This window comes from Gobio gobio (genome assembly GCF_949357685.1).
Source record: "Gobio gobio genome assembly, chromosome: 6".
NCBI classification, from domain to species: Eukaryota; Metazoa; Chordata; class Actinopteri; order Cypriniformes; family Gobionidae; genus Gobio; species Gobio gobio.
Window position 1 is genome coordinate 25,947,246 of NC_137102.1, and position 21,289 is coordinate 25,968,534.

General features: G+C 40.6%; 1 protein-coding gene across 2 annotated transcripts in view; it reads left to right on the top strand.

The window, feature by feature from the left end:
- Positions 1 to 21,289, top strand: part of LOC307128367 (epidermal growth factor receptor-like) — a 109,543-nt gene that overhangs the window by 46,124 nt on the left and 42,130 nt on the right. For both annotated transcript variants that reach the window (XM_079820176.1, XM_079820177.1), the window contains exons 2-8: positions 4,673 to 4,824; positions 5,034 to 5,220; positions 5,477 to 5,611; positions 5,718 to 5,786; positions 7,193 to 7,311; positions 14,031 to 14,172; positions 20,469 to 20,585. In XM_079820176.1, coding sequence (XP_079676302.1) covers positions 4,673 to 4,824; positions 5,034 to 5,220; positions 5,477 to 5,611; positions 5,718 to 5,786; positions 7,193 to 7,311; positions 14,031 to 14,172; positions 20,469 to 20,585 — 921 coding nt within the window. The remainder of the gene's footprint in view (positions 1 to 4,672; positions 4,825 to 5,033; positions 5,221 to 5,476; positions 5,612 to 5,717; positions 5,787 to 7,192; positions 7,312 to 14,030; positions 14,173 to 20,468; positions 20,586 to 21,289) is intronic.

The following is a 21,289-nucleotide window of genomic DNA, read 5'->3' on the forward strand; positions in this document are numbered from 1 at the left end:
TCTGTGATAAATCTCTCATGTCAACACCTCATCTCACGATACAATACTATGAGTTTTGCTAATAAGACTTGGAGGAGGGGTTTCTGTAATTGTGCTGTGCAGTTCATCCATTCAGTGTTTATAGAGAGTGACTATAAAGCTCTTATAAAGAGCTTTATGGTCTCCTTGGAGTTCTGGTCTCCTTGTCTCAAGCTGGCTCCTCTAAACTGTGTCAACATACGTTTATCTCGAAAGTGGAGTCTAGCTTATCCTAAAACTAGAAACAACTTTGACCTGAGACTGGTTGAGTTGTTTGGCCTCTCTGTTATCTAAGTCCATTAAATAACTGAATTGCCACCCACACAACAACCCTTTCTATCACTGACATTGCACCATATATGCCTAACTAGTGCAGTGGTTCTCAACTGGTTTTGGTTCAGGACCCAAATGTGACCTTAAACATGACCCAACACTGCACCAAATGGTCTTTAAAGTTGAAATGTATTAAAATCACCATGAATTTCACAGGCCCAAACGTATGCTTTATTTATTTTGTTTGCTTTCTAAATATCTGTTAAATTCTATTGGCATCCAATACTTCACCATACAAAACAGAACAAACCATATTTATTCTAGTTGCAAGTGAAGCCATATTTAATGTAGTCTGAGATTAAAACCAAAATCGCAATATGGCTTAGCAAAGGCTACTATTTGAATTAAATAAACACACTGTATGTACTGGGTGTTTCAGAGTGAAGCACAGCACTGTGTTCTTTTACACTTGAGCAGCTCGTGATCTGGTGTTTTTAGCGTCTCTATCTCTGTATCTGAGTCAGAGTGACTTTTAATGTGAAATTGGGAACATGCGAAGAAACGTATAAGAAGCACTTATAAACCTGCTGTTGCCAACAAAAGAGAAGCTTTAATATATATATATATATATATATATATATATATATATATATATATATATATATATATATATATATATATATATATATATATTATTATTTTAGTTAAAGTTTTAGTAAATTTACATGAAATACACACAAATGACTTAATTCACTTATTACCTGTTATTTTAGACATATAAGACATGAGAAAAATAAAACTATCGGCTACCATTAGACAATTATGTGGTAAACGAGAACACACTCATGAAACCAATGAATGCATGAACTCGTGATTATACAAAATGTCTTTTAAACTTCATACCGGGTCATGAAGCAAAACTCTGGAGAATAATTTCAGTGCTCAATACTCACCAACGTCTTGTGACGATGAATATCTCTATTCTCTTGGGAATGTTTGTTTCGGTCTTCAGCACGGAGAGTTTGGCTCTGCAGTCTGCTTGCGCTGGCGCTCCCGTGCATCCGCGTTTGAAATCTCCACACAAACGGTTTTCTTCATGCGCGTTTTGCGCATGCGTATACAGTTTTTCGGACGTAGGACTTGTTCATCCAACATGGATTTTTCTCTTCGACTTCATAGATTGACTGAGCACAATTAAATATGTTCGGTGAATATACAATTTAAATTTTGAGTGAAGACCTTAAGCTATGATTAGTACAATGCATCTTTTTGCATGGGGATAATTATTTGGAAGTAATTTATATATGTAATGATCAATTTGCACAATTTTTCCCCAACATTTTTTTTACAGTGTATGGGAGAAAAATGTTGTGATGAACAATGTTGTGTTCATAACCTGATTTAATCTGCTTGCCTATACAAAGTAGCCTATGCGTTATTAATACCTTTTTAACGTTAGCCTGTTAAGCGTTTTCCTCGTCTTTTTAACGAGGACACATGAAGCTTCTTATAGGCAGAATATCACTCACGGTGCCGTTATCTGTTTTGGCAGAATACTGCCATCTAGTGGCAGCAGGTTTTCTTAGACAGCTGTGTGTGTGGATCGTTCAAGGCCAAACCGGCAAAATGAAAGTCTCAAAATCCAAACGAATCAAATAGGATCAACTCACAAACGAGTCAATGAATGCAAGCGCGTCACCGGATCCACAAATGCACATCTTACTCGTTGCACGCACAAATTCTGACTTACATTAATACAAAATCAAAGGTTTGTATTCACAATTATGTCTCTATTTGTACAAATCACTGCACATTCATATAATTCTGTATTTTGCACACACAAGTTAAAAGGCATTTGTTTGTGGATAGTAAAACATGTCTGCAACATTTATCAAGTTCATGGATAATTGTGTGTGCATTTATTAATCATTTTGAGTCTAAAATCATCCCATACTCAATCAGTGTTTCAACCGCGGAAATACGTCACTAAAACAGCTTGTAGCCTAAACAATGTCACGTAGCATTACATTTACCTCAGATGTCATTCAGTATCCACAGCTGGTTAGTTCAATAGATGATCCTTTTCGCTAAATATAAGCACTATATTAGCCTATATATATTAATTATATTCTACTTAACCTGTTAGTGATATATTGATTATTTAATGTATGTTTAAATAAATCTGTTATGAAAATGACAGCCACTTTATATAAATGATTATATTTCAACAACAAATTGGAGAAGGAAAAAAATATATATAATTAGATTTAGAAGTTAATGCAAAAACTGCCTTATGTGAAGTTTACATGTTTGCATGCAATATGTTATTTGAGTGTTGATTATTATATCTAAAAAATAAATAGCATCTGAATTTAGGGTAATAGTTTGGGCTCTGTTGTTAACCTTTACTATTATAGTAATGTGCAAGTAAGGGCTCCCTATATAGTTTACAGCATTATCTTTAAGAATCTTTTAGTTATAATTGAATTAATTTAAGGACAGCATTCCATGTTGATGAAGTTAAGGAAAACATTCCATGTTGGCATCTGCCAAATTTCATTATCTTCTACCAAAAACAGATGAATTTGCACCGAAATGCCATGGAGTTTGATTTGAATCTTATTTTGCTTGTTCAATGTTTTACTCTGCAATTCTGAAAATTATTTACTTTCCCTCAAGAGATATTTTATTTTCCAAATGATGACAGCATTTTTTTTTTTGCACAGTTGAAGAACACTGCAATTTAGAATTGTATAATGATAGAGATAGTGAGGATAAAGTAATGAAAAAATTGAGGAGGAGGAAGAGAAATGACTGTAGTAGAACAGACCATGAACCATCAACCCATCATTGTTGATTCATTGTTTTCCTTCAAATCAGTGGGAATTCCCATCACCCTTGCTAATCAAGTGTCTTAGGAAGTCACTTTTGAAATGACTGGATCTGTCTTCTGTTACACAATAACTTAATTATTACTTATGCAGTAATGGAATTATTCACAATTTTACAGTCTGATGCATCTATTAGTGGAAACTGCCAATATGTTGGTCTCATCGGGGATATCTTGTGGTGCAAAATAGGGGTTGTTGATGACTAATTTTGTCATTAATCATCGACACCTCACACTTTTAGCTGGTTTGATTGCGGCCGTGTTCTGAATCAGAGGTCATAATGGTGTCTCTGCAGCAATATAGACCACACTAAGTAAATGTACTAGTCTTTTTTTATCAGATGAGTGTGTGAGAAAGAGTAAGTTCTCGTAGCATTCAGAGGAGCTCTGTGCCACGAGCACTATTTATCTTGGCCCACCGCAGAGTCTTTCCGTTGCCGCTCAGAGCACTTAAAACAAACGCCCACCTACACTGAATTCTGATTCGTTCATTAGCTGCAAAAGACACCTACATGCCTCAGGTGGACTCAGATGGTATAGCATTCACAGTTGATTCATTACAATCATTTTAGTCCTTTATTTGTATAAATAAAGATTTTGAAATGGCTTGGCCAGAGCCTAGACCTGAATTCAAGTGAAAACCTGTGGTTTGACCTGAAAATTGCAGTCTACATACGCACTCCATCTAATTTGTGTAATTGGAACAAATTTGCATTGCAAAATGGGCTAAAATTCCACAAATGTGGCATAAACAAGAAGGCTCAAGACTGTAATTGTTGTTAAAGGACTGTGTATAAAGCTCTTTTTAAGTCTTTAATGCTCACCAACACTCTAAAAAGTGATCAGTTGACTTAACTTAAAAAAGTGAGGAAACCTGCTGCCTTAAAATTATTAAGTAATGAACTTCATGTTTAATTGAACATTTTTTAGTGAACTTAATTATTTTAAGGCAATGGGTTTCCTCACTTTTTTAAGTTAAGACAACATATATAAGAAATATTATTACAAATAAAAGAACTGTTTTCTAGTTTAATGTTTTTTAAAAAGACTATTCCTTTGACGGCAAAAGTGAATTTATTCCTAATCCTTCAGAAATAATTTTAATATGCCGATTTGGTGCTCAGGAAACATTTCTTATTATTAATGATGAAAATGGTTGCTATATTGGAGGAAATCATATTCATTATTTATTTGAAATAGAAATCTTTTGTAACAAAATAAAAGTCTTTATCACTTTTGATCAATTGAATGCATCTTTGCTGAATTATTAATTTAATTAAAAAAAACTGTCTTACTGTATTATTGAATGAAATAAACTGATTTCAATGTGTTCAAAAGTATGTTTAAAAATATTTTGGTTGGGAGATTTAATGGATGAATAATTGTAAAAAGAATGAATACTTAATTACCACCAAAATCATTTTTGCTTCTATTGGAATTTGCCTTTTATTGTGGATTTAATTGTTCTTTTTTTCTCTCTCTGTGTTTAAGTGTGTCAAGGGGCGAACAACAAACTGACCCTTTTGGGAACAGTGGATGACCATTATCAGATTATGGTAAAAATGTACAGCAACTGCACCGTGGTTCTGGAAAACCTGGAAATCACATATATGACAGAAAAACATGACTTGACTTTTCTCAGGGTATGATACATCCATTTACAAACACAATGTTCAGTGCTATTTTACGGTTTGGTTGTATTGTAAGTCATCTGTAAACCAATGATTTTAGCATGTTGCTAATTATAGTTTGTATTTAATGACAGATGCCTCAACAATATTTAAATCATGCAGTATAACAACTCTTCATATAGTTTTAGTGTTGGATGCTTAGTAAGTTTTATGTTTTTTAGAGCATCCAAGAAGTTGGTGGCTATGTTCTTATCGGGGTCAACTCGGCTCCCATCATCCCCCTTGAGAATCTGCGCATCATTCGTGGCCACTCCCTTTTTGAAGACAAATTTGCCTTGGCCGTCCTCGTAAACTACAACAACAGCATCGGACAAGCCGTGAGCCAGTTACCACTGACTAGTTTAACTGGTATGTGGTTATATAAAAGTGTTCTTTGTCCTATTTGTTTTCCAAATGGGAATAACACATGCTTCTAACTGACTTGTATTTATGTCTTTCGCACATTTGTTTTGTAGAGGGAATAACATTCATTAATCTCCATGCCAAGTGCTGAAAGTTATATTTGGAAAATAATAATAGACCTATATTTCAACTGTCCCTCTTAGTGAAGTTTGTCATACAGTACATTAATGCATTGTTGAAACACTGTCATTTTTCCTCCTAGAAATACTGAAGGGTGGAATAAAACTTAACAATAACACTCATCTATGTAATGTGGAGACCATCCAGTGGACTGACATTCTGAACATGAAGGGCCAGCCTAAAATTGACGTGTCAGCAGCAATCTTCACAAAACACTGTATGTCCCTGGATTGTCTGTTTTTTTTAAATATATTATATACATATTAAATGGTACTAAATAATGTTGCATGTTTATTAAGAATATTCTACTCTACCTCCCACAGGTAAGAAGTGTGACCCGAGCTGTCACAATGGTTCCTGTTGGGGCCCTGGCCCTCAAAACTGCCAAACAAGTAAGTGTTCCTAAACTACTCAAGTGACTGAATCTGAATGTTTTTCCTACTTTCAGGATTTTTACTAAATTAGTGAAAGCACGCTATGTAGAAGTGTTTCAAAAAAATCCTACAAAACCAAAACGACAGAAATCTTTTAGAAGCTAGCGACTATAAACACATACTTTTTACTACCATTCAAAAGTTTGGTTCTGAAAACGGCAATCTCTCTAAACCCTGTCTTTCCGAGAGCCTACTCTGGTCAGATTGGTCAGATGGCCCAGTCTGTTGTGATTTTTCAACATTTGGACAACACGAACCAAACTCTTCCAGGCCTCAGCTACAACTACAGTGCTTTAGGGTCAAAGTAGACGTTCACGGGCAGCCAATCAAGACTGTAGACTGGCATTATGCAAATGTGTTACATTGGTATGTAACCGGAAGTGAGACTGGAATTGCTAATGTCTGTTTAAGCAGTTTAGAGTCAATTCTTGTTTTTTAGGAGAAAATAACTTGCACTTGTATCTTTGACAGCTATATTACAAAATACATCAAAGGTACTATTTGAATAAGCATAATTGGGACGCTTTAATATTTTTGCGGAAACCATGATACTTTTTTCAGGATTTTTTGATTAATAGAAAGTTCAAAAGAATGGCATTTATGTGTAATAGAAATCTTTTGTAATATTATAAATGTCTTTACAGTTTTCATGCTGGGTTATTGCAAGGAACGTGTACAATGAAGGAGATTAGAACAGGGAACTGACTTTAATGAGTCATCAGTTTTCAAAAATGTTCGCACCTCTTGAAGGAAATACATGTTGTGATGATATTTACATCAAGAGGTGCATCAATGTCTGTTCAAGATCTTGTATTGACAATGCAAGAGTCCAGCACTCTGTAAAGTCTCCTCCAGCACATCCCAAAGACTTTCAATGAATTTGAGGTTTTTGAGGAATTTAAGGTCTGGACTCAGAGGTGCCAATTCATGTGTGGAATTGATTCTTCATGCTCCATCCCAACCATTCTTTCACAGTTTGAGCCTGATGAATCTTGACATTGTCATCCTGGAATATGGCTATGTGTATTCCTACAAGGTTGTTTAAGAAATGAAAAGCTACACACTCCATCAATTAGGGTTAGAAGAACTGTTGCCAAACATATAACATGCTAGAAACATAATAATCACTGCAATAATGATCCAATCATTGACTCTTCAGCATTTGCCTATTTAAATCCAAAAAGTGACTTTTCTTTTTGGCCGGGCAGTATATTTCAGGACTGCTGAAGAACACTACTTGACCCCTGAAGGACTGTTTTGAAAACTCTTCAGAAGAATATCGAATTGTTGTTGCTGTGTTCAGCTGTAGCGAACACTGATAGGGCTGTTAGGATCTCTGAAGTTCCTTCTCTCTCTGAATCCAGTGACTAAAGTGATCTGTGCGGAGCAGTGCTCGGGCAGGTGTAAGGGACCCAAACCCATCGACTGCTGCAATGAACATTGTGCCGCCGGCTGCACTGGACCCAAACCAACCGACTGCCTGGTGAGAACTACACGTGTGCAGATTTAATTTCCCAACCATTCATTTGTTTGCTCATTCATCATTTAGTACATACTGAATGCTATATGTGAGCATAAAAACAATTCTGACTTTATATCTCTCAATTCTGACTTTATAACTCGCAATTCTGACTTTATATCTCGCAATTCTGACTTTGTATTGTGTAATTCTGACTTTATAACTTGCAATTCTGACTTTATAACTTGCAATTCTAGCTTTATATAACGCAATTCTGACTTTATAACACAATTCTGATATTATATTGCACAATTCTGACTTTACAACTCGCAATTCTGACTTTATATCTCGCAATTCTGACTTTATAACACTTCTGACATTATATTGCACAATTCTGACTTTACAACTCGCAATTCTGACTTTATAACAAAATTTTTACTTTATTTTCCACAATTCTGACTGTATATCGCACAATTCTGACTTTAGAACTCGCAATTCTGACTTTATATCTCGCAATTCTGACTTTATAACACAATTTTGACTTTATTTTCCACAATTCTGACTGTATATCGCACAATTCTGACTTTATAACACAATTCTGACATTATATGCACAATTCTGACTTTATTACTCGCAATTCTGATTTTATACCACACAATTCTGACTTTATTTCGCACAATTCTGACTTTATATCTCGCAATTCTGACTTTGTATTGTGCAAATCTGACTTTATAACTCGCAATTCTGACTTTATATTTTTCAATTCTGACTTTATATCTCGCAATTCTAACTTTATATCTCGCAATTCTGACTTTATATCTCTCAATTCTGACTTAACAACTCGGAATTCTGACTTTATATCTCGCAATTCTGACTTTATACCTCGCAATTCTGACTTTAGAACTCGCAATTCTGACTTTATAACACAGTTTTGACTTTATTTTCCACAATTCTGACTGTATATCGCACAATTCTGACTTTATAACACAATTCTGACATTATATGCACAATTCTGACTTTATTACTTGCAATTCTGATTTTATACCACACAATTCTGACTTTATAACACAATTCTGACTTTATTTCGCACAATTCTGACTTTATATCTCGCAATTCTGACTTTGTATTATGCAAATCTGACTTTATAACTCGCAATTCTGACTTTATATTTTGCAATTCTGACTTTATATCTCGCAATTCTAACTTTATATCTCGCAATTCTCACTTTATATCTCACAATTCTGACTTTATATCGCACAATTCTGACTTTACAATTCGCAGTTCTGACTTTATAACTCGCAATTCTGACTTTATAACACAATTTTGACTTTATTTTGACAATTCTGACTTTATAACACAATTCTGACATATCTCGCAATTCTGACTTTATATCTCACAATTGTGATTTTATAACACACAATTCGGACTTTCTAACACACAATTCTGACATTATACTGCAAAATTCTGACTTTACAATTCGCAATTCTGACTTTATATCGCACAATTCTGACTTTATATCGCAAAATTCTGACTTTCTAACACACAATTCTGACATTATATTGCACAATTCTGACTTTATAACTCGCAATTCTGACTTTATAACGCAATTTTGACTTTATTTTGCACAATTCTGACTTTATAACACAATTCTGACATATCTCGCAATTCTGACTTTATATCTCACAATTCTGATTTTATATTGCACAATTCTGACTTTATAACACACAATTCTGACGTAATCACACAATTCAGACTTTATATCTCGCAATTCTGACTTTATATCTCACAATTCTGATTTTATATCTCACAATTCTGACTTTATATCACACAATTCTGATTTTATATTGCACAATTCTGACTTTATAACACACAATTCTAACTTTATCACACAATTCTGACTTTATATCACACAATTCTGACTTCATATCTCGCAATTCTGACTTTATATCTCGCAATTCTGACTTTATAACACAATTTTAACTTTATTTCACACAATTCTGACTATATCTCGCAATTCTGACTTTATAACTCGCAATTCTGACTTTATAACTCGCAATTCTGACTTTAGAACTCGCAATTCTGACTTTATATCTCGCAATTCTGACTTTATAACACAATTTTGACTTTATTTTCCACAATTCTGACTTTATATCGCAAAATTCTGACTTTATAACACAATTCTGACATTATATGCAAAATTCTGACTTTATTACTCGCAATTCTGATTTTATACCACACAATTCTGACTTTATAACACAATTCTGACTTTATTTCGCACAATTCTGACTTTATATCTCGCAATTCTGACTTTGTATTTCGCACAATTCGGACTTTATAACTCGCAATTCTGACTTTATATTTTGCAATTCTGACTTTATATCTCGCAATTCTAACTTTATATCTCGCAATTCTGACTTTATATCTCACAATTCTGACTTTATAACACAATTTTAACTTTATTTCGCACATTCTGACTTTATATCTCGCAATTCTGACTTTATATCGCAAAATTCTGACTTTATAACACAATTCTGACTTTATATCGCACAATTCTGACTTTATAACACACAATTCTGACATAATACTGCACAATTCTGACTTTACAATTCGCAATTCTGACTTTATAACACAATTTTAACTTTATTTCGCACATTCTGACTTTATATCTCGCAATTCTGACTTTATATCGCAAAATTCTGACTTTATAACACAATTCTGACTTTATATCGCACAATTCTGACTTTATAACACACAATTCTGACATAATACTGCACAATTCTGACTTTACAATTCGGAATTCTGATTTTATATCTCGCAATTCTGACTTTTTATCGCACAATTCTGACTTTATATCGCACAATTCTGACTTTCTAACACACAATTTTGACATTATATTGCACAATTCTGATTTTATATCTCGCAATTCTGACTTTTTATCGCACAATTCTGACTTTATATCGCACAATTCTGACTTTCTAACACACAATTCTGACATTATATTGCACAATTCTGACTTTATTACTCGCAATTCTGACTTTATAACACAATTCTGACTATAACTCGCAATTCTTACTATATATCGCACAATTCTGACTTTATAACACAATTCTGACTTTATATCACACAGTTCTGACTTTATATCTCACAATTCTGATTTTATATTGCACAATTCTGACTTTATAATACACAATTCTGACTGTATCACACAATTCTGACTTTATATCACACAATTCTGACTTCATATCTCGCAATTCTGACTTTATAACACAATTCTGACATTATATCTCGCAATTCTGACTTTGTAATGTGCAAATCTGACTTTATAACTCGCAATTCTGACTTTATATTTTGGAATTCTAACTTTATATCGCATTCTGACTGTATAACACACAATTCTGACATTATACTGCACAATTCTGACTTAACAACTCGCAATTCTGACTTTATAACACAATTTTAACTGTATTTCGCACAATTCTGACTATATCTCGCAATTCTAACTTTATATCTCACAATTCTGACTTTATATCGCACAATTCTGACTTTAAATCGCACAATTCTGACTTTATAACACACAATTCTGACATTATACTGCACAATTCTGACTTTACAATTCGCAATTCTGACTTAATAACACGATTTTAACTTTATTTCGCACAATTCTGACTTTAGATCTCGCAATTCTGACTTTATATCGCACAATTCTGACTTTATATTGCACAATTCTGACTTAATAACTCGCAATTCTGACTTTATAACACAATTCTGACATTATATTGCACAATTCTGACTATAACTCGCAATTCTTACTATATATCGCACAATTCTGACTTTATAACACAATTTTTACTTTATTTCGCACAATTCTGACTTTATATCTCACAATTTTGACTTTATATCACACAATTCTGACTTTATAACACAATTCTGACTTTATATCACACAGTTCTGACTTTATATCTCACAATTCTGATTTTATATTGCACAATTCTGACTTTATAATACACAATTCTGACTGTATCACACAATTCTGACTTTATATCACACAATTCTGACTTCATATCTCGCAATTCTGACTTTATAACACAATTCTGACATTATATCTCGCAATTCTGACTTTGTAATGTGCAAATCTGACTTTATAACTCGCAATTCTGACTTTATATTTTGCAATTCTAACTTTATATCTCACAATTCTGACTTTATATCGCACAATTCTGACTGTATAACACACAATTCTGACATTATACTGCACAATTCTGACTTAACAACTCGCAATTCTGACTTTATAACACAATTTTAACTGTATTTCGCACAATTCTGACTATATCTCGCAATTCTAACTTTATATCTCACAATTCTGACTTTATATCGCACAATTCTGACTTTAAATCGCACAATTCTGACTTTATAACACACAATTCTGACATTATACTGCACAATTCTGACTTTACAATTCGCAATTCTGACTTAATAACACGATTTTAACTTTATTTCGCACAATTCTGACTTTAGATCTCGCAATTCTGACTTTATATCGCACAATTCTGACTTTATATTGCACAATTCTGACTTAATAACTCGCAATTCTGACTTTATAACACAATTCTGACATTATATTGCACAATTCTGACTATAACTCGCAATTCTTACTATATATCGCACAATTCTGACTTTATAACACAATTTTTACTTTATTTCGCACAATTCTGACTTTATATCTCACAATTTTGACTTTATATCACACAATTCTGACTTTATGGGCCCTATCTTGCACCCAGCGCAATTGACTTTGTACACCGACGCATGTGTCATTCCTATTTTGCACCCGCGCAAAGCGCGCTTTTCCCTCCACAGAAGCACGTCGCTAAACTAGTGAATGAACTTGCGCTCCCTGGGCGGTTCAGCGCAAAAAAGGAGGCGTGTTCCGGCGCAAACAATCCCTGGTGCTATTTTGCTGTTCCATTAAACAATTGCGCCACTGACCAGAAAAAACCTAGTCTAAAGTCAGTGGCGCGTTGCGCGTTGTTCATTATGCTATTTTAAGGGCGCATGCTTGACCATAATGTATAGTGTGCACAACGCGCATACACTTTGCTCATGTAATCTACACAGATGCAACAGTTATTTTTGCAAATCATAAATTGTTACACTAAAAAAATAACACATGAGATGACGGAAATCATTGTGGTGTGCCACGAAGATGTGAAAAAATAGGCATAAATCTAGCTTACAAATTATTCAGGCTAATTGTAATAATTAAGGATAAGACCTGTTTGCCCAATAGTGGCAAGACATATATGTATATAAGGACATCTGACAAATTGGTTTGTCCGTCAAGAACCAGGAAAAAAAATCGACTGAAAAACTGAAAAAAACTGAAAGACTGAAAAAAAAAAGACTGTGAAATCACCTTTACCATAATGTACAACATTACAACTTCACTTCTCTGTCTTTCACTGCTCTTACAAGAACATCAGTCTCCTCGGCTGTGAACCGCTCCTGGCGTGCGCCTGGTAAATACGCCATAATAATAGCAATCCATAATGGAACTTGCGCACCTGCTTTTAAAGGGAATGTTGGATGACGCTCTGATTGGTTTATTCACGTTACGCCCAAACCACACCTATGAATAATGAAGCTACTTCAGACCAACCCATTTTAGATTTGCGCCGGGCGCAAGAGCCATTTATCCCGCCGGGAAAATAGCAACAGCGCCGAGACCCGCCCACAAAGTTACTTGCGCTTCGCGCTTTGACACTTGCGTTTCAGATCGTTAGAATAGGGCCCTATATCTCGCAATTCTGACTTTATATCACACAATTCTGATTTTATATTGCACAATTCTGACTTTATAACACACAATTCTGACTTTATATCACACAATTCTGACTTTATCACACAATTCTGACTTTATAACACTCAATTCTGACTATATTGCACAATTCTGACTTTATATCTCGCAATTCTGACTTTATAACTCGTAATTCTGACTTTATATCACACAATTCTGATTTTATATTGCACAATTCTGACTTTATAACACACAATTCTGACTTTATATCACACAATTCTGACTTTATCACGCAATTCTGACTTTATAACACTCAATTCTGACTATATTGCACAATTCTGACTTTATATCTCGCAATTCTGACTTTATAACTCGTAATTCTGACTTTATATCTCGCAATTCTGATTTATATTGCACAATTCTGACTTTATAACACAATTCTGACTTTATATCTCGCAATTATGACTTTATAACTCGTAATTCTGACTTTATATCTCGCAATTATGACTTTATATCGCGCAATTCTGACTATATCGCACAATTCTGACTTAAAACTAGCAATTCTGACATTGTCACACAATTCTGAGAAAAAAAGTCAAGAATTGTGAGGAAAAAAAGTCAGAATTGTTTGATCGCAATTACCTTTTTTATTATTTTTATTCTGTGTCGGAAACAAGCTTCCATTATAGTTTACTATATATAAGCCTTTGAAAAAAATTCAAGAAGCCTTTTAGAAGTTATTTAGTGGCTAGAAACACTTTTTTGCTTGAATGTCCTAATAAAAACTATAACACTTCAGAAATTATTCTGATTAAACAACACGGTGCATGTCAACAATATTACAGTGGATCATTTATTACCAATGGAGTGCACAGCTGCAGTAAATGTAACCTCAAGGGCAATGAAGATGCCTCATGGGAAATGCTGTTTGTGTGCTTGCGTTCTGCAGGCCTGTAAGGACTTCCAGGATGAAGGGACATGTAAGGACGCATGTCCACGGCTCATGCTTTACGACCCCAACACCCACCAGCTTGCTCCCAACCCCGACGGGAAGTACAGCTTTGGGGCGACGTGCATCAAGAAATGCCCACGTAAGGCGAGGCTGAAGTCAGAATGAGACACCATTCTTCACTATGTTTTTTTTTTTTCTTTTTTCTTGAACACTCGACCAGATTCTAATTATATCTTTCATGTGAATTCAAGCTGTTAGGTCTTGCATTGCTGCATTCTAGAGATTAATGTTTTAGGTGTTCAGTGTTAAAATATAAACAACACAATTCAGGTAAAGAGAATCACTCTGGTGTGGATCATGAGGCTGCAACTCAAACTCTGGTTCCCATTCAGTCGGTCACGTTCGACGTACGTCGGACGTACCGACGAATTGGGATCACTTCAGGGAGCCCCTATCAGCTTCGAGATATAGAGAACAGGCCAATGGGCCATTGGTGTGCGAGATTTGCATCTCGCGCTCCGCCCCGTGCCACGGGTATAAACAGGAAGCGAGAGCGAATGCACGCTGTCATTCACTTCGGAGCCGAACGGCGTTGATGAAGCAAGACTGCTTTTCTAAAAGAGAGCCTATCTGCAAGAGAGATGCTCCAGAGAACGAAAAGGACGCTCTGTGTTGGCGAAAAGGCACAATCAGCGTGACCGCATGTTCACCGCTGCATCAGCATAACAAACTGCTGTTCTCACAGCAACTGTCGGTTTGGTGAGGGCGTTTGTTTCAGTGAGTGCAAACACAGGACTGCACTTACCACCTGTGTGTTGCCGCGGTCTTCCCCTGGGTGCTTCAGCACTGTTTAAAGAGCGTTTCCTCACAAAAGAGCAACACGGGTGTGACACTGCGTCTTTTTCAAGACGTCATTCCACTCGTGCGTTTCTGGATGCGGTTGTTTCCTGTCCTGACGGCCACGATCCCTCTCGCATAAACATGTTGAGACTGTGTCGTGGGTGATCCATGTTCTCTCAGGGGAACGGGATCACGTCGACGCGCTGGTCATCTCACCTTCCGCGTGAGGGTTTGAGTGTTCAGCGCGCCGTGTGCCGTCTGGCTGCCGGGTGACAGCGCGGGTTGCCACGGCAACTCTGCGCGCGTCACTCGGCGCCTCCGATGCACGGTCGAGACTATGATGCCTCAAACGGGGTTGAGTCCCTTCGCTTATACCCCGATCTAGTGTCTTTTCTGGTGCACCAGAGGGGGGACTATTTTGGCTGATAAGCCTGGGTGGCCTGAGGATTACAGTGAGGCTTCCCCGCCGCGCACATCTCTGTGGGCCCCTAACTCCTCTATCGCATCGCAAGCATGTTGAGACTGTGTTCGTGGGTGGTCTATGCTCTCTCATGAGAGCATAGCCACGTCGGCGCGCTGTTCGTCTTGCCTTTTTCATAAGGGCTTGAGTGTTCAGCGCGCCGTGTGCCCACTGTCTCATGTGTCTGCTGGTAGCTTACAGATGGGATTGCTGGTCCTTGAAAGGGGACCTAGCGTTTCATTTGGGGCTCTAGCAGAGGACAGATGTCAATCGCTGCATCGGAGAGAGGGCTGTTATGTGTTGAAAATGAAGATGATGCTGAGATTCCCACCGTAATAGTGGGCGCTCGTGCTGAATCAGATTCATACTTGACAGCCATGCTTTCCCGGATGGCTGAGGCATAGTGCAACGCGTAAATCGCCTTGCCTGCCCCTTGCCTTTTTTCGGATGTGCATTGGAAGGCTTTGGCATTGTGGAACTATTGGTGCCAAAATATGGAACACCAATAGGGCCATAATCTGTATAAAGTTTTCCTCTCTCTCACTACCCTCATCGGTGGGGTGGCAGTGCCACTGGCAGGCCACCTCCGCCCTGCTTAGTGCACGAGGGTAGTTCTGAGCCGAGGTTGAGCTGCGCACAGCGCTGGCCCTTGGCTAGACGATGTCCACCCTGGTCCAGAAACACAATTGACCCGGATTTGGTCTGGAACTGTTCTTCCCCGGAGGAGGGCCGGGTGGAAAACCATTAGTAATTCTGTTCCGCCACTGATGTTAAAAACAGCCAGTGGTACCCAAAAAAAAAAAAAACAATACCTCTGGGTCTCGGGAGTTCAGGAATGGCAGCGTGTGACGCTACAGAGCCTCGCCGCTTTCATTCCCCTCCCCACAAGAGGGCGAGAATGGCAGTGTGTGACGCTACAAAGCCTCGCCACTCTCGTTCCCCGCTGAGGAAGGAGGTGAGGCAGACCGTGCGCAACGACACAAAGCCTTGCCACGCTCAGCCCCTCCTTCATTTGGGAGCGCGCTTGGCGGTGGTCGACGCTCCCATGCCTCGCCACCCTCAGACGCCGGCTGTGGGAACGCACTCAAGCGGCCTCCCCACACTCGCACGCCCTCTCCGCGGACGCAGGTAAGTGTTGCACAGCACACTCAGATCCCACTTCGGGCCGCTCCATGCCGTCCGAGTCGGATCCCTGCATTCCGCGTCGCTGCCCCGCTGCAGGTACGTCTGTGGTTAATCCCCTTGCTCGGTGTCTGGAAGCCTGGCTAGAGCTTCCCAGCCCGTCTCGGGGCCGTACCATCAGACTCGGCTATGCGATTCAGTTCGCCAGGCGTCCCCCTAAGTTTGGGGGCGTTCACTTCCCAGTAGCGAAGGAGAACGCCCCCGTGCTCCAGGCGGAGATCGCAGTCCTACTGGCGAAGGACGCGATGGAGCCGGTCCCTCCAGCCGATATGAGGTCCGGGTTCTACAGCCCGTACTTCATTGTACCCAAGAAAGGTGGCGGGTTATGGCCGGTCTTGGACCTGCGATTCTTGAACCGGTCCCTTCACAGGCTGCCGTTCAGAATGCTAACGCAGAAGCACATCTTCAGGTGCGTCCGTCCCCAAGATTGGGTTGCAGCGATCGACCTGAAGGACGCGTACTTTCATTCTCGTTTCCCCTCGACCGGCCCTTTCTGCGCTTCGTGTTCGAGGGACGGGCATGTCAGTACCGCGTCTTGCCCTTCGGCCTGTCCCTGTCGCCCGCGTCTTTACGAAGGTTGCGGAGGTGGTCATTGCCCCCATGAGAGAGCATGGTGTTCGCATTCTCAACTACCTCGACGACTGGCTGATCCTTGCCCAGTCGTGAGAACAGTTGTGCGAACACAGGGACAAGGTGCTCAGTCACCTCAGCCAGTTGGGACTTCGGGTCAACTGGGAGAAGAGAAAACTCTGTCCCACACAGAGGATCTCTTTTCTCGGTATGGAGATAGACTCGGTCGCCATGACAGCGCGCCTCACAGAGCGCGCGTCCAGTCAGTGTTGAACTGCTTGAATTCGTTCAAAGGCAGGACAGCGGTACCACTGAAACATTTTCAGAGGCTCCTGGGACATATGGCATCCGCAGCCGCAGTAACGCCGCTCGGATTGCTTCATATGAGACCGCTTCAATGCTGGCTACACGATCGAGTCCTGAGATGGGCGTGGCACAGCGGTTCCCTCTGTGTCCAAGTGACTCCGAGGTGCCGCCAAACCTTCGGCCCATGGTCGGACCCTTTGTTTATACGGGCGGGAGTTCCCCTAGAACAAGTGTCCAGGCACTCCGTTGTCTCCACGGATGCCTCATCCACGGGTTGGGGTGCCACGTACAAGGGGCTTGCAGTTTCGGGTCTGTGGACGGGGCCTCAACTGCAATGGCATATCAATTGCCTCGAGTTGTTAGCAGTTCGTCTTGCACTCAGCCGCTTCAAAGTTCCGCTCAGAGGCAAGCACGTTCTGGTCCGTACGGACAACACTGCGACCATTGCGTACGTCAAAAAACAGGGTGGTCTACGCTCTCGTCGCATATCACAACTCGCCCGCCATCTCCCCTTATGGAGTCAGAAGCATCTGAGGTGCCATTCACATTCCGGGCCTGCTCAATCGTGCAGCCGACGAGCTGTCACGTCAGCCGGTGCTTCCGGGAGAATGGCTACTCCATCCCCAGGCGGTCCAGCTAATCTGGAGTCGTTTCGGGGCCGCACAGGTAGACCTGTTTGCCTCCCCAGAGACGACCCACTGTCAGTGGTTTTTATTCCTTGACCGAGGGAACCCAAAGTCAGGGAGGACAAGGAGCAAGTCCTGTTGGTCGCTCTATATTGGCCCAACCGGACTTGGTTCCCGGAACTAGTGCTCCTTGCGACAGCACCTCCCTGGCCCATTCCTCTGAGGAAGGACCTCCTGACTCAGAGACGGGGCACCCTATGGCACCTGCGTCCAGACCTCTGGAAATTCCATGTCTGGTCCCTGGACGGGACGCAGAGGTTCTAGGTGACCTACCGCAAGCGGTAGTTGACACCATCACTTCCGCTAGAGCCCCCCTACGAGGCGCCTCTATGCGTTGAAGTGGAACCTGTTCGTCGATTGGTGCTCTTCTCGCCGAGAAGACCCCCGAAGATGTTCGATCGGATCTGTGCTTGCCTTTCTACAAGATGGGTTGGAGCGAAGGCTGTCTCCCTCCACCCTCAAAGTCTATGTTGCCGCTATCGCCGCTAATCATGAGCTAGTAGATGGAAAATCTCTAAGTAAGCACGATCTGGTCGACAGGTTCCTTAGGGGGGCGAGGAGGTTAAATCCGCCTCGTCCTCCCTCCATACCCTCTTGGGACTTAACTCTGGTGCTAACTGCACTACAGAGAGAACCCTTTGAGCCTCTGCAGTCAGCTGAGTTGAGAATTCTGTCGTTAAAGACAATACTCCTGACTGCGTTGGCCTCCATCAAGAGGGTAGGGGACCTGCAGGCATTTTCGGTTGACGAATCGTGCCTGGAATTCGGGCCCATTAACTCTCATGTGATCATGAGACCCCGGCCTGGATATGTGCCCAAGGTTCCCACTACTCCCTTCCGGGACCAAGTGGTGAGCCTGCAAGCGCTGCCTTCGGAGGAGGCAGACCCAGCCCTAGCTTTTCTCTGTCCCGTCCGTGCTCTCCGGACTTACGTGGATAGAACGCAAAGCTTCAGGACCTCAGAGCAGCTCTTCGTCTGTTACGGAGGACAGCAGAAGGGAAAGGCTGTCTCCAAGCAGAGAATGGCCCACTGGATAGTGGATGCCATCGTCTTGGCTTATCAGTCCCAAGACGTGCCCTGCCCACTCGGGTTAAGAGCCCACTCCACTAGGGGTGTTGCCTCTTCCTGGGTGCTGGCTCGTGGCGCCTCGCTGACAGATATTTGTAGAGCTGCGGGCTGGGCGACACCTAACACGTTCGCTAGATTCTATAGCCTCCGTGTAGAGCCGGTTTCTTCCTGTGTGCTCACTTCCCATAGTCAGTAACACCGAAGTGCCCGTTCTAGTGTCAGCTTGCTGCGCCATTCCCTCCCCTATGGTAGACGGATGCGTGCGCTTATTTTGCTCCAGTCGAGTTCCCCGGATCGGCGAACCCTGTTGAGTCCTCCGCAACCCGCGGCAGTCGGACGTGGCGGAGCGTTCGAAGGTCTAACACTCGTATGCATTGGTGGAACTTGTGTTAGGCTGGGTTCCATATGTAGTGACCCCCACGGCGGTCCCATGTGTGTATTCTTCCACGGTACGGCTCCCTACGGCGAGCCCGTGTCTTTCCCTCGGCAGAGTGTCCTCTGCCGTCCCAGGTACGTGTTGTCCCCCTCCACGAATTGGCCGGGGCCACCCCTGGGACTTCCGTATGTTGTGCTGCCCACGGCCAGCCCATACGTGTATTCTCCACATGTTAACTCCCTCTGGGCATGATGTGGCTTCCGCAGCTGCCTTCACAGGCACGCTTTCCCAGCGTTATCCAATACAGTCAGCTGAATGGGTCTTGCGGAACAGCAGCTTGGACTCTCCCTGCGTGAACTTTCCCGCCCGCATCAGATCGGGGTCTGAGGGGCTCATCGCTGGGTGCTGGAAGTGGTAGTAACTGTGGCGTTTTCCATAGGGGATCCCAATTCGTCGGTACGTCCGACGTACGTCGAACGTGACCGACTGAATGGGAACGTCTCGGTTACATATGGTAGCCCTCGTTCCCTGAAGGAGGGAACGGAGACGTACGTCCCGTCGCCACAGTTGCTGTACCATCACTGCAGGTTGAGCCACTAAGTTCGGCTCCTCAGTGAAAAACAGAGTGCATTCGCTCTCGCTTCCTGTTTATACCCGCGGCACGGGGCGGAGCGCGAGATGCAAATCTCGCACGCCAATGGCCCATTGGCCTGTTCTCTATATCTCGAAGCTGATAGGGGCTCCCTGAAGTGATCCCAATTCGTCGGTACGTCCGACGTACGTCTCCGTTCCCTCCTTCAGGGAACGAGGGTTACCATACGTAACCGAGACGTTTCTCAATAACATCAGGATAACCATAACAGAATGATTTTAGGCATTAGGATTGTGTTGCTCGTTGGTTGTGGCTAATGACTCTGGAGTGACTGATGGTTTGATGTTTTTTTCAGACAACTATGTTGTGACAGACCACGGGGCATGTGTTAGAACATGCAGCCCTGGCACCTATGAGGTGGATGAGGGTGTAGTTCGGAAATGTAAGAGGTGTGATGGCCTGTGTCCAAAAGGTACAGTTGAGACTGCTGGTCAGGTTTTGTAACAAACTGTTTTTTTTTTTTAAGAGGAAAGAATATCTGTCTGTTTTTTTTCTACTTTGACAAATATATTAGTCTTGTTTTAGTTGCATTTACAACTGTATTTTAATATAACTTAAAAAATATAATGAACTCTTTCCCCACCAGCATTTTTGAAAAATGTTGCCAGTCACGCCAGCATTTTTGATCATTTTCACAAAACTTTTCCTGGCCCCCAGATTATTTTGTTGTATGAATATCTGAACATGTAATATATCATAAGAAAGAATATACAAGCAAATGTTTTATTCTAGCTTCATGCATTAATTTTTATCAACACTTGAATGTGGGTAAGTTTCATTAAAAAAAGCAACATTTTTAGCAAAAAGCTGAGAAAATCGCATTTTTGTCAAAGACTACATCCAGATCGGATTCACTGTCCCCTACCGTATAACAGTGAAAACATGGAAAGCCGGAAATGTCCATCAATGGCGGGGAAAGAGTTAAAACAATATAGAAGGCATAAAAACAATTATCCATTACAGTGCCTGTTAGTGATCTGTCCTTCCATAAAATTGCACGTTAACTATTTTAACTAAGCTTTTCTAACAACTACATATAGTCCTGATATGTTGTATTTGTGTGTGTGTATAAAGTATCTTTCAAAAGGTTTGGGGTTGATAAAAACATTTTATGAA